Raw genomic sequence first — 14,305 nt, forward strand, 5'->3', positions numbered from 1 at the left:
GAACGGTGCACGAGTTCACTCTAATTGGACACGATCGGGGCCCGGGAGCACCCGTCTGGAATTTCAACAAGCTAATTAACCCCATCGCCGTCCTGTGTTGTCATTCCTCGGCTGCCCGATATCATCTGTAATAGGAGATGTATGAACAGACACTCCCCCTAGCTATTCCGGAAATCAACACTTCAATTAGTGCCAGTTTTCCCTCCGGGTCATTTAGCCATGCAAAGACTCATCAATACGGAAATTAGAGCCAATTCAATTGCTTCCGCGGAAGCTCAGAAAAACATGATGAGGGTAAGTGTAAGAGAGTGAGAACATACAAAAAATCACGTAAATAACAATATTTACACCGTTGGTGTGAGTGCCAACACAACGCTGCTGGGTGGTGCCAACAGAATGTTTGTAATTTTTGTTTGTTTGTTTTGAGTTCAAATGTGAACACAAATTAAAGTAAATAAACAAACAAAATTCTGATGGTTTTAATAGAAACAAAAAAAAAAGTCGTCAAGATATGAGTCGTTTCAAGAGAGGTCGAAGATCGCCGGACAAAGACGACGACAGGTTGAAGAAGGGGATGGTGATGTAAGAATACTAGACAAAGCTTATTGCCACCAAGCAGAAGCTAAGAGGTGATTAATCCTGACCGTGCTGCGATGGTATTGTTTGACTTGTGCAACTGTAAACTATGGGATGCTTTCTACAGTTTCTGATTCACGCCTAGCAACGGGCCGTGTGTGGGTAACAATTTATGATTTGGCATTACGCCAGTTGGGCAAGTGTGTTTAGGACGAAGAATGGATGATAAGTTTGGTATTTCGTAGGCGGTACTTACCATGTTGGACCATTTTGTATCGTACTGCATGGGCCCGTCGGGAGGCGCCATGTCGTTGTTGGCGGCCGTTGGCGCCAACACTGGAAAGAAAAATGGCACTGATTAAGCTTATGGGTACGCTAAAAAATTAACACAATTGTCCAAAATTGTAGAACAACAACTTTTGTGTAAAGAGAGAGAGAGATGGATTAGTAATTTCCATTGAATTCCACTACAAGTAGTATAAGACACTGAAGAAGTGTGCATATTGTAGGCGAAATACGCGTATCTGTCAAGGATAAGCAAATAAGGTAGTGGAAGTAAATGGAAATTACTAATCCTTCTCTCTCTCTCTCTTTATACAAAAGTTGTTGTTCTAGAACTTTGGATAATTGTGTTAATTTTGGTTAATTTTTAATTGTGTTGCAAGATTCAAAATGGCAGGATTTTAACACAAATGCAAATGATTGATTTTTTATTTAGTTCATGTATTTGAAAGGTTCAGCGTTAGCTTTACGGAGCCGATAATTCATTGTTCATTGTTTGTGACAAAATTAACTTATTTCTATTACTAATGATTGATCATAACAAACAATAATGCAAAGTTTCATGCAAATGTACATAGCAACTGAAATGTAGGCAAGTACTACTTTTCGACACCCTTTTAAGTGCAAAGAATTGTGTATGCAATTCGTTGCAATATTCGATTTTTAAAACACTAGTCGTAATTATCTACTACAACTCGTGTTGAAAAAAACTTCTTTTTGCAACTTTTTGCATAAATAGTTTTTTTTTATGTTTGCGTCAACCATAGAAAATATTTACATTTAAAAAGTGTATATTTTTATTAGAAAAACGTCAATAATCTTGAACGGCAAACCGTATCGTCCTGTTTTGCACGGCGCCTTTTGAAAGCGCCTTCAAAAGTTCTAAAAGTTATCTGAAGACAACTTTGCTGAAATATTAGAAATTAAAAAAAAAATTAAAAAAAAAACTGTTTTTTAGAGAAACTTAGGAAAATTTCTCAAAATCGGTCAATTGGGTTGTTTTACTTTGAAAAATATACCGATTTTTATACATTATCTGATAGAGCTTCGTTTTCTGAGAACACGACATTTTTATTGATCCCGTAGACATTCATCTCGATTTTTAAATCAAAATTTAAGAAGAGCTTTGAGTGGGTTGGTTTATTTCCTTTAAATTCCGTTATAATTGCTTATCTTTTGACAGATACGCGTATTTTGTCTACTACTTGCAGACTTCATCAGTGCCAAGTACTCAACACCTCAAGGAAATAAACCAACCCACTCAAAGCTCTTCCTAAAGGGATTCCGTTAAGAGGTTCGACAAATTTAAAGGATTGATCAAGATTTAAATTTTTAATCGTTGACACTAAATCTATTCGTTGACAGCTCGCTCCCATGCAAAGTCCTACCAAGGGGCGCTAATATGGTGATTTTTGCATTTATATAATCGCATTTATTTAAAATATTTCCTGTGTACTAAAATTGATGAAATTTTGGATTTCGATTCCATTTTAAATGCAGATATCGAATATATATTTACCTCAATACCCCTAAACAACCCAATTCAAGAAATAGCAAAAAAGTTTTTTTTTAAATAAAGTTGCTTGAAATTAGCTGAACTTTAGGGGCATACAATAACCTTTAACTCCAACGCAGGCAACGACCGTAATGCTAGGGGTACGAAACTCAAGACTTTAATTCTAATATCAATAAAATATTTTTAAATATCTCATAAGTATCCTTAAGTATTTTTAAGTTTTTTTAATAATCAGATTCTTGCCTTATTACCATCATAGTGACCGGATTCTAGAGCAGTTGTTTGTTGTTGTATGCTTTGTCGATTTGTTACTTTTCGTCGCGTATAAAATTAACAATATCTCGATAACTTTTTCAAAGGGACTTATCAGCTTTTGTAAACAATGCATTTGATCGTCGATTTGGCGTAACTAGTAGCTCGCCCACGCATGCTAACACTACCATCAGATAGGGGAAATTTTCCCCTACCTGCTAGTGATGTTAGTAAGCGTATGCGAGCTACCAGTCACGCCCAATCGACGATCAAATGCATTGTTTACAAAAGCTGATACGTCCCTTTGAAAAAGTTTTCGAGAATATGGTTTAAAACCAAACCTAACGATAAGCTGTAGGAGTATGAAAAGGGCAAGCTCTTCATTAGGGTCACATTAGGCTAGGATATCGTGGCTAGGATGGCAAATTACAGGTGGGCTTCGATGTTTGAAGCGTTACTGGATAGATAATTGGGTGAGAATTCTAACTAGTTACCAATGGATTTTTTATAATTTAATATGCGTTTTTCACTTTAAGATTTCGCAACATCCATGGACCAGATGATGGTACTGTACTATAGCGGAAACCAGACGAAAAACGTGACACAGAGAAGAAGAAGCCAAAATTACCAATACGAATCATATTTAGCATTGTCCCGATACGATTTGTTTTTTTTTTTTTAGGAAAGTATTTACACTAAGTGTTTATTCATTTCATAAACCACATGTATAAACAACCATGTTTTAACACAACATAACTATTAAGAATATCTGATGAAATGAATGAGAATATAGTTCCATAATAAAATTCGTTTCGTTTTGGCGATATGTTGCTTATAAAATCATTTAGCAAAAGAGTGTTGAAAATTCCGAATTCGAGGATGTTTTGTCAACTTCTTGATAAACACGTTCGACTTGAAGCTATGACACTACAAAGTGCTGTCTGAATGCAGATTGTGCGAAAGTCCTTCAAATATATGGCTCAGCTTCGATCAGCATAAATAATTTCGGTTATCGACGCACGATCCTGTGACTTATTCCAGTAACTTGGCAAACGGATCACGGTTAGTGAAATGTTTGAAAGAACAAAAAAAAAAGAAAAATCATCGAACCACTCAAATCGTTTCCAAAATCGTAGCCATATTTGACGAAACATTCGATACGGGTACTGTTGAGGCAGGGTACACGACGTTAGGCATACGGTCGTTAGGCATACGGTCGTTAGGCATACGGATGTTAGGCATACGGATGTTAGGCATACGGATGTTAGGCATAATGTACGATAGACATAAAGGGCGTTAGGCACAAAGGACATTAGGCACAATGGACGTTAGGCATAAAATACCCGATGAATTCTAGAAGGATGAAAATGGGGACCGTCTATTGATTGCTGACATCGGTGACAATAATGGAAGAGCCTTAATTTTTTGGACTCATGAAAACTTGCGACGTCTTGGGTTGCAGATGGTACGTTTTCCACAGTTCATTATTTGTTTCGGCAACTCGTCACTGTTCACGGAAGTATCGCTCCCTCACATCAGCAGACGGTTCCGCTAGTTGTCATTCTAATGACAACAAAAACATAATCGTTGTATCGAAAAGTAAGGGAGGAAATCCTGGAAGCAGCAGGTATGTTTTTTGTTACTGAATGAAAAAAAAACACAGAATTCACCATTCTTTATTTCATGAGCTGTTCTTTGAGGAAAACCTTTTCTTCTTTGACAATTGCAATATGTGTGTAAGAATATATTACAACAAATGTGTAATTTTTTTATACATAGATGCGATTGATTTGAAGATATAGTTCAAAACTATGCTGTATTTTCATTGTCAGATTACTTAACCGGTATCGCTACTAATCTTGGATCTAAGTAAATATGTAGCTACGTAACTTATGATATGATAAATCGAGCGTAACTATTCAAATCGACGTATCTGCAGTTGTGAACAATCACTTCAATCGACGATTTGTCTTAACTGCCAACTCACACACGCAAACAAGCACCATCAACAGGTAAGGGAATCTTTCCTCTACTAGCTGGTGTTGTTAGTTTCTGTGAGTGAGCTAGCAGTTGTCACAAATCGCCGATTGAAGTGATTGTTTACAAAATCAGATACGTCGATTTGAATAGCTACGCTTGAAATAATGGATTCCAAACTGGGCTTATTAAATAAACTATGTTTGTATAAGTTGTATCATTCAATGCTTAGCCTAATTTAAGCATTGTTTACCATGATCGAAACAGCAAGCAGCTAGGTATTTTATGCCTAACGTCCATTATTCCTAACGTATATTATACCTAACGTCCATTATGCCTAATGACTTTATGCCTAACGTCCATTATGTCTAACGTTAGTATGCCTAACGTATTTATGCCTAATGGGGTACACTCGTTGAGGCACACGTCCTAACACACTTATGGAATATAAGGAATAAAAAGGAGAAACGAATTAAGCATAAAAGTTTTCAGGAAAAAGGTATGTTCAAAAAATTCACTCTAAATCCCAGACAACATCGAGTAAACAAACATATTTATCTAGCAACGATGGTTACGAACTAACGCTAAGTATTTTTAAGTATTTCTAGGTATCTTAGATATCAGTAAGGAGTTTTTGTGTATAACGCAGTAAATACAAAGTTTAGAGTGTGATGTCCCTAGACTGTAATGCAATTAATTCGATTGGCTACTGGACTTTTTTAAGTCCATAAATATTACATAAGAAATTTTGTAAATGAAGTACATTAATTAAATTTTCAGTACTTTTAATTACATAGAGTACGGATAATCAATTTTAATTGCATTGGAGACGAACCAGCTTACGGCTGAAAGTCTCCTTAATAAAGGTAACTAACTAACTAACTAACTTTAAAACGCATTAATTACTTTAATCTTGCATTTTAACTCCTTCGCACCGGTTCTTTGTATTGCGGCTGAGCTACAATTTTTTCGAAGGATGTTAAATTGTTGTTAAATTAAATTAAATTCGAAGGATGTTCAATTTTTGATTTCAATGATAATAAGAACCACCCTAGTATTAATTAACACCAAAATGAACGTTTAACTCTTTAGAAGACACTGTTTTTCTAAAGCTTCAATTTCAGGTTCTAAAAGCCCACACACATTAGATTCGTTTGCGTCGCGTTGACGAAAATTTTGACGGTTAGGCAATAGATTTAGCTGTCACTTTGCCGCAACGCTTCAGATCCGGATCTAATAGGAGTGGCCCTTAAATGTAACTTTTCTGTGGAATTCCCATTCAGGCACAGTGAACATTTTTGTCTTTCTAAATACGACTATGCACCTAGGAGGGGGATTCGAACTCGAAACATGTGATTGTAAAACCGAACCAAACACAAACTGTCATCGTTACCCAAACAGTTTGATAATGCTTTTCTTAAAGTTAAACAAGAATACAGAAAGCGGTATTGATATCTTGCGTAAAGTAATGTATTGAAAATTGTTGTTTTGAGCTATCTTATTCAATACTACAGCATTTCTTAAATTTCTTCATTGAATAAACCATATGTATAATAAGATACATATTGAATTAATCAAGGTTTTTGTCACAATCTTTGTTGGCAAAATAAAATTCAATGCAAAAAGTTTGATGCAATGGCTTCCATAAGCGTCAGAATCATTCATTTCAAGTTTTAAGAGGTGAATTTCTATAATGATGCCAGGAATGTGCTTGATCTAGGATCAATGAACTATCTCGAAGACATTAATTTGGAGTCAAGAGCCGTTAAAATAAACATAATTCAATTTGAAAATCATCATTAGATAAAGGGTGAATTCGATAAAAATGGCACACATATATAAACAGCTTTAACATTTTTACTATCATACCAAATGACTTAAAATTTTCAGAGAAGATTCTATAGTACTCTCTACACGTGAAAAATATGTCATGATTCAAATACAAGCTTTGAAATGGGGTTTATTCAAGAAAACAAAAGGTTGGTTTTTAATGTTGTAATTTATGTGTGTGCCATTTTTATCGAATACACCCTTTACAACATTAATCCCGTGTGTACTATATGCATCTCCCTCCCAGCTTTGGGCCATTATGCATTGTGCGTGTTACAAAATATACAAAATTGATGCATTGGTTGGTATAGCAAACTCTTAATCAATAACTGTAGAATTGTTTCAAAGAATACAAAGTTGAGAGCCGGTAAAAACCCAGGAATAAGAAGAAGAAGAAGATACAGTCATGCATTTGAAAAGAGAGACATGTTATTTTACAACGAAGATTATTTCTGTGTACAAATTACCCGGACAATCATAGGCTCTTGAAATGAAATCGAGGCAATGCATGGTATTCGTCTTTCGGTGGTAGTCTGTGAGGATGAAACAGAACAAAAAGGAAATATGTAATTTCACTAACTTGAAAATAATGTTTCTCTCATCGCTGTCCCCAACATATTTTTATTAATTTTGTAAATTCAAATTTAGGGTCAATGAATTCAAGCGCCTCAGCTCGCTGCCAAATTCGTTGTTTTAAAAACACTTGCGTCGATTGTTTTCTATTTTCAGTAATCAAATATTAATTAATATGTCAAGACATTGTACAGCTGCACGTACAGCAACAATCTATCCCCTCTCTCTCTCTCTGATTAACTTCTTCGCTTTTTTTTTCTACATTTGGGAAACCCACAATAGCTTGACTGAACGAACGGTGATGATAACTGTGCCAAGTTGAAGTGAGTCCGACCTTTCGAGTGACCTAGTAGCGATGCGCACACGATCTGTCTTTTCGCTTCTCAGCTTCACAATTCATGCTTCTTGAAGTTACATACATTGGGATCCAACTGCATTTGATAATCCGGGGCCTGACGGCGGCTCCATAATCGTAAATTATAAAATGAATGTACTTCGATTGATATATTTGCTTCACTTTTTTTTCGGTTCGGTATGTCGGTGATGCTATAAGTAATGAATGGAATCGAAATTTCTCCCGGCAACCGTATATGAGTGATAACCGGATGATGATGCTGAAAGGAGCTTTACACAATGATTGTGCGTTTATTTTTTTTGCTTTTCAGCACTTCCAACAAAGCGTGACTTGATAATGTTGTGAATTAGAGTATATTTAATTTAGCATGATTGTGTTAACGTTGGCGTGGCGTCAACGGGAATCATTAATCGGAGGGTCCTGGCCCGGAAGCCTCGGGCTAATTCAACTGAAACTGATACTTGACTTTCGCCTACCTGCCCTCAGCTCAAGTCAACCGAGCACACCTTCTTTGCTCATCCGTATCCTTTTTCCTCGTTGCTCTGTTTTTGCCTATATGTCAAGTTCAATTGACGTGGGATGGTAGGCACGTGCAGATCATTAGCCACGTTGCCAGTGGCCGCGGGAAAAATATTGAGCGCATGTGAAAAGTATCATCTTTCCGATCATCGTGTAGGGTGGCGCATCCTGTTTGACCCAAATGAATGTATTAGAATTTTCTTCTGTATTCCTCAGTATTGTAACATTTTCATGATTTATTGCTTACGTTGAGCCAGTTTGTGGTCCGTCACCCTATTGCTCGTTTTTTTTTCTCGCTCTCGCGAAAAACAGACAAGATGATGAGATGATGCACAGCGGTACCGGGAGACTTCTATGAAAGCGATGGGACGGATGGATTGCCTTATCATCTCGCAGCAGTCCCTCGAACTAGCCACGCTAGGGAGATTGATGATAATTAATAGGTTATCAGCTATCATCGCCGGGATCAAGTTGATCAGGCACTGCGCATATTCTGTGTCGGGCTTGGGGAAAAATTCAGCGAAGCGATACGATGGAAGGACAGTTAGAGGAGACTCTGTAGGCGAGGAGATAAGTGCCTTCTGGGAGAGCACGTTCCTGAGCCAATAGGTTTCGTCAATTTTTTAAACGCATGTTCTTAGTGTAAAAACGTACGTGGGTGACAATTAAATGGAAAAAATGCATTTCATAATGATTCCAAAAAATTACTCAAACATGAAAATATACTATTTGGGGCTAGTAAAAAACTATGTGGACAGTTTTGGATAGATTTTATAACCCCTCTTCCTTTCTCCTACGTGATCATTCATCCATACAAATTCATAAAAATGTGTATGGATCGTAGACACTCGTCAACCTCTCTTTCCCCTAAACTGTCCACGTGGTATTTGGGAATCCTTTTTTTTTTGCATCATACTCAGACTCAGAAGCCAGTGGTTCTCAACCCCTCTGACTTCGCGTATTGGTTGTCACCAAGGTTTCAAATACTCATTTCAGATAAAAATAAATGTTTTTTTGGAATTATAAATTAATTAGATGTTGATCATATTTTTCATTTGTTAGATTCAAGAAGCGGTTGCAAAGTATGTGTTTGACACATAAAACTTGTCAGTTTCGCGGTCTGAGAGTCACAATCAGCGATTTTATTAACTATCACTCACTCAATCAGTGATCATGCAATCGCTGATTGTAACTCTTAGAAAGCAAAATTGACAGGTTTTAGGTGTCAAATATATACATTGTAACCTCTTCTTGTATCTTACAAGTAAAACATGTGATCATAAATCTTTTGATTACATTATTCTGAAAATCATGATTCATTGTTTTTTTTTTTAATTATCGGACAGGTTTGGGCCGAAGATTCTCTGAATGCTATGACATTTCGCCTAAAAGTATATACAGGCAAAAATTTACATGAATTGTCAAATTGAACGAATCAAAAATTAAAAAAATTGAAGTGTCTGATTTCCCGGGAAACTTTAGTTAAAATTTTCTGATTTTCCCGAACATCACATACTTTGAAAATTCAAAACTCATGAATCAAACATTATAGAAGAAATGTTTTATAGTAAAATCACACATTCAATTCACAAACTGATACACACAGCAAAAAATAATTTTAATATCACATCAAAGTGGATGCACTTCACTCGTGTCGAAAATATGGTGCCAAAAAGGACAAAATTATCATTAGTACAGTTCAGGAACTGACATTACGCTGCTTTTACTGCATTTGTTTTTTTTATGGCCATACATATTACATGAGATTTTCGACATGATTGAAGTGCATCCTCTTGGATGTAATATTATAATTATTTTTTTGCTGTGTAGTACCTCCTTTTCCCCATCAAGAGTGGCCATTTTAGAACGATCCGAGTTACACAGAAAATAGTTGGTATAAGCTTTGTTCCCGTACATGTTTTTTTTTTGCTTTTGCTGTAAGTTGCTGTAAGAAGATAATACAGGAATCGCATATTTGCACGGTGGATGGTTGCCATTTACCCACCACCATTGCTCAGCAATCTTCCAACCAATTAAGCTGACTTTCTGTGACTGGCAAGTTTGTGGTTGACCCTAATCACATACAAAAAATCAACTCAATTGGTTGAAAGATGGCTGAGAAATGGCGGTAGGTAGACGGCACCAGCCATCGCGCAACTACTCTTTGTGTGACTCGGATATAAAATGGCCACTCTTGATGGAGAAGAGGAGGTGCTACCGATTGGGTAAGTTTGTGATTTGAATGTGCGTTTTTACTATAAAACATTTGTTCTACGATGTTTTGTTCATGAGTTATGAATTTTCAAAGCATGTGATGTCCGAGAAAATCAGAAAATTTTAAATAAAATTTTCCCAGAAAATTAGACATCTCAAATTTGTTGAATGTTTGATTCGTTCATATGATCATAAACCACTCCGTTTGGAAAGTTCATGTAAATGTCTGCGATATATAGCGCATGCTAAGGGACTGTTCATAATCTAAGTAGACTGTTTTTAGAAGTTTTAGACCCCCTTCCCCAATCCTCCATACGTTTTTTTTATTTGTTTATAGACCGTAGACAATGGCCTAAGCCCCCCCCCCCCACCATTCCTATATAAAGTATCTACGTGGTTTATGAACAGCCGCGTGGTCATGTAAACTATGTCAACGTTCTTTAAACAAACGTCTGTGATTTCTATATGGGGGTACACTTTGTAACTCAGCTGCCCCTGAACCAATTTCAATAATTTTATCACCAATCGATCGGAAATATTTCTACGCATCTACTAAATTTAAGACATTATAATTTGTAAATTGCACTACACAAAACACAAGCTCTCGCTGCAGTTACAAATAAGATTTATTAAATAAGACCAAGTAGTCGTACGTCACCATTGCGTACAACCCCATAGGGCTATCCCTTGTAGTTTCTTAGGCATTTTGCTATGGCGCATACTGTAGCAAATATCTAGCTTTAATTCATTTATGTAACAAAATATGAAAAAAAAAAATTAAAAATAAACCAATGCATGCTGTGCGAAACCAAAATTCAATGTACGGATCGGAATCCGAACACCTCATACAAAAAGTAGGCATTTTTATTAGATGGACGGATTTTTATTCATTTTTTAGATGTACGGATTTCGGTCCCGCTCAGTAGAAAGCAATTGAAAGAATTAAAAAAAAAACAATTTTCGCCTTACAAAATTTGCAAATGAATTCTTAATGGTACCTTAATCAAGCAAAATCGGTTCAAATAATTGGCCATTTTAAGACCTCATGTGACAACTTCACGGACCCCTGGGAGTCTACCAACCACTTTTTGGTAGTACCGGCTCACATGCAACAGAATAAAAAAAAAATCACATGCATAGCAGAGCGTAGTTTCGATCTACGGACCTCTGGGTTATGGGCCCAGCACGCTTCCACTGCGCCACTCTGCTTCCATATAAATTTAATACGAGTTTATGTATCGTAATTGCACGGAAAACTTATTATGCCACATGCAGGGTGATGCAAATTTTATTTTTAATTAATGCCAAAAATTACAAAATATTGAAAAGACAAAACAAATGAGTTGTTTATTCGTAATTTTTTTTTCTTCTCTAGCTATTTATAGCCCAGATAAGCTCAGATATGTAATTTATCATAGCTCAAAATAAATTAACTTTTCGAGTACCATACTGAAAATTGAGACAACACTTTGCTCCAACTAATGTTCCTCGGATATTTTCCACCGTTCTCTTATGTTGTTATCCAATTGTTTGAAAGGGTATTAGTTTTCCTTTTACGAAGAGGTGCCGTTGTTTGCGGATGGAGTTTTAGGCGGTATTATTTTTCCTTGATTCCTTGTTACCTGGTTTTTGGTAATGAAGATATCATTTGTGGTCAGTATTCTTACTACCAAAGATCATGCGGCTAGGAATTCGGAAAAAGGAATAGTGGCTAAAACTCCAACCGCAAACAACGGTAACTTAATAAGGCTTGTTTGCGGCAAAATCTGGACACCCCTAAACACATAAATCTTCTGAAATATCTCATCAACGAGTGAAATATTTCGCATAGTGGTGGACATATGTCTGTTCTTTCTGAAAATACAACCTTTGTTTACATAAGAAGAGCTTAGTCGAAAATAGCGTCGAAAGAAGAGTATGTCGTTGAAAGAAGAGTAAGAGTAATCGTGTGCGGCCGCAATGAAAATCCGGATCGCTCGATCAGAAAACTTACCAAAAAGCTTGGTTTTCCTGCAAGCACTGTTCACAGCGTTTTAAAATCGTTCGATACTCGTTTGACAACAGCTAGCAAGACGGAAAGCGAAAAAAAAACGAATTTGAGGAACCACCAGAAGGACGTGAAGGTGAAACAAATATTACGGAGGAGATCAGATCTTTCGGTACGTACTGTTGCTCGTAAAATAAAAAAAATGTTGCCAACTTTCGTGCATACTTCGAAGCATCGACACGAAATAAAGTTATTCAAGGTAAAAACAGGTCCGAGGTGCAATGATAAGCTGAATGTGACGGCCAAAATAGGGGAACTAGCAAGAAGGTCACCCGGGGCAAGACTGCCACCCTCAATATATTTTGAAAATGAAGTCATTTTTAATGCTAACTCACTATGAATCTATGCATGGTATTCTTATGAAGCATTTTAGAAAGTTCTGTTCGAAACGAAGTCTTAAAACAAATGCAAAAAAATCATTTTGTGTTGATGTGTTGAAAGGCGATTTTTTTATAAGAATAAGGCATCATAAAATAAGGATTTCTGAATTCCCAATTTATTATTTTTACTGTTTCTGCTATGAGACGTCACTATTGATGGTGGATTGAAACATTAATAACAATACATTATTAAATATGTTCTTTAACTGATCAAACATTATATTCCTAAAAATAAACTTTAAACGGGGCAAGAGTGCCACCCCTTCATTTATGTATAAAATTATACAAAACTGTTAAGAAATGCACACAATTGGGCATTTATTATTCCGATATGCATTGTTATCGTAAAATTTTGCAAAACAAACTGTATTGAATAGTAACAAAAATGCTTTCCATTTGAATTCTTTGTTAGCACATGGTTTTTATGTTTTGTGTAATGCAAATCTTTTAAGTTCAACACTTTATGGAATAAACAATTAAAACTGTTGCTAGCATGCTAAAGAATAGTAAGTTGTAGTTCATAAGTAAACATTAATCTGTTTCACTTTATTTTAGGCGAATGGCCTTTTTGTCCCATAAGAGTGGCACTCTTACCCCGTAGCATGTTTTTAGAGCAGATGTGACATGAAATTAAAAAAAAAATCATTAACATTTTTTGTTGGGGTTTAATTTTAATTTCAATGATGATACATAAATACAATGTTATAAACTTACAATTCGGTATACAAACTCCTATAAATATTAACAGGATCGCATATATCAACGGACAATAGTTAGGGTGACCCTCTTGCCCTAGTTCCCCTACGTACTCGCGAATATTTGACAAAATGAAGCCAAACCTAGAACATTTGTTTTATTTCAAAACTTATGCGTTCAAATTTTATCGCTAACAAGTCTTACCCTTTCCGTAAAAATAAAAACATAAAAATCCGTTCAAAACATCCGAATACAATTACAGAATAGCGAAAAGTATGATTAAGGTTTGGTGCTCGAATTGCTAGCCACAGACAAACAAACATAACTCTGGCGTGTTGTTCATCGAACGTACATTAAATACCTCGTTCATTAGAGTGATGCAAAATTTGAAATTTTCGCTCCACAATACTTAAACGATTCCAAATCGGATCCTGACTAACATCTCAAAATTTGAAACTGAGATGGCACAAACCATTTGAAGTTTGTATGGGAATTACTATGGTAAAACCAAGATTTTTGTTCATGTCTATCTAATAATTCACCATATCGATCTGCTTCAAAAACTTTCAACTGTACTTGTACTACAACTTTGCTGAAGACCACTTTTTGATTAAATGCAAGGATCGAAAGTAATCAATGGTTCAATGCGCTGATGTCTTATGATCATGCTCAATCAACTGCTCAGCAGGCAACATTGGTGTTTCTGGGGCGTTGAATAGGACACAAAAATCATGGCTACTATGTCACACTGCAAAATACAGTGTTGCCTATAGAGCAGCTGCTTGATCATGTCATAAGTTTACCAATCTCTTAAATAATTAATAACTTTTTCCAGTCTCGTTTTACATAGAAACAATCTTGAGCAAAGTTGTAGCTGAGAAAATTTACTATAAGAATGGCTATCGAACTGTTTCGCAGCTCAATAAGGAAAAAGACTAGACGGCAATGAACAAAAAGTTGAGATTTCCCATAGTAATTTACATGTAAACTTCAAATGGCTTGTGTGAAGTCTGTTTCTAACCAAATGAGTTGTAACTTTGGGAGGCTAATCAGGACCCGATTTGAAACCATTTAAGCACTGTGGAGCG

The 14,305-nt window shown here is 36.0% G+C and overlaps 1 protein-coding gene and 1 non-coding gene across 4 annotated transcripts in view; both read right to left on the minus strand.

The window, feature by feature from the left end:
• Positions 1–14,305, minus strand: part of LOC135713066 (forkhead box protein L2-like) — a 71,802-nt gene that overhangs the window by 47,647 nt on the left and 9,850 nt on the right. For 2 of the 3 annotated variants that reach the window (XM_065236178.1, XM_065236168.1), the window contains exons 2-3: positions 6,901–6,966; positions 833–912 (exon numbers count right to left, since the gene is read on the minus strand). In XM_065236178.1, coding sequence (XP_065092250.1) covers positions 833–912; positions 6,901–6,943 — 123 coding nt within the window. In that variant the 5' untranslated portion in view covers positions 6,944–6,966. The remainder of the gene's footprint in view (positions 1–832; positions 913–6,900; positions 6,967–14,305) is intronic. The other variant, XM_065236182.1, reaches the window with a different exon arrangement.
• TRNAM-CAU (transfer RNA methionine (anticodon CAU)) lies at positions 11,232–11,303 on the minus strand. Its single transcript has one exon. It is a non-coding gene; the product is annotated as a tRNA-Met (tRNA).

This window comes from Ochlerotatus camptorhynchus, unplaced genomic scaffold (genome assembly GCF_037179485.1).
Source record: "Ochlerotatus camptorhynchus isolate MF236.1 unplaced genomic scaffold, CSIRO-AGI_Acam_v1.1 ptg000040l, whole genome shotgun sequence".
NCBI classification, from domain to species: domain Eukaryota; kingdom Metazoa; phylum Arthropoda; class Insecta; order Diptera; family Culicidae; genus Ochlerotatus; species Ochlerotatus camptorhynchus.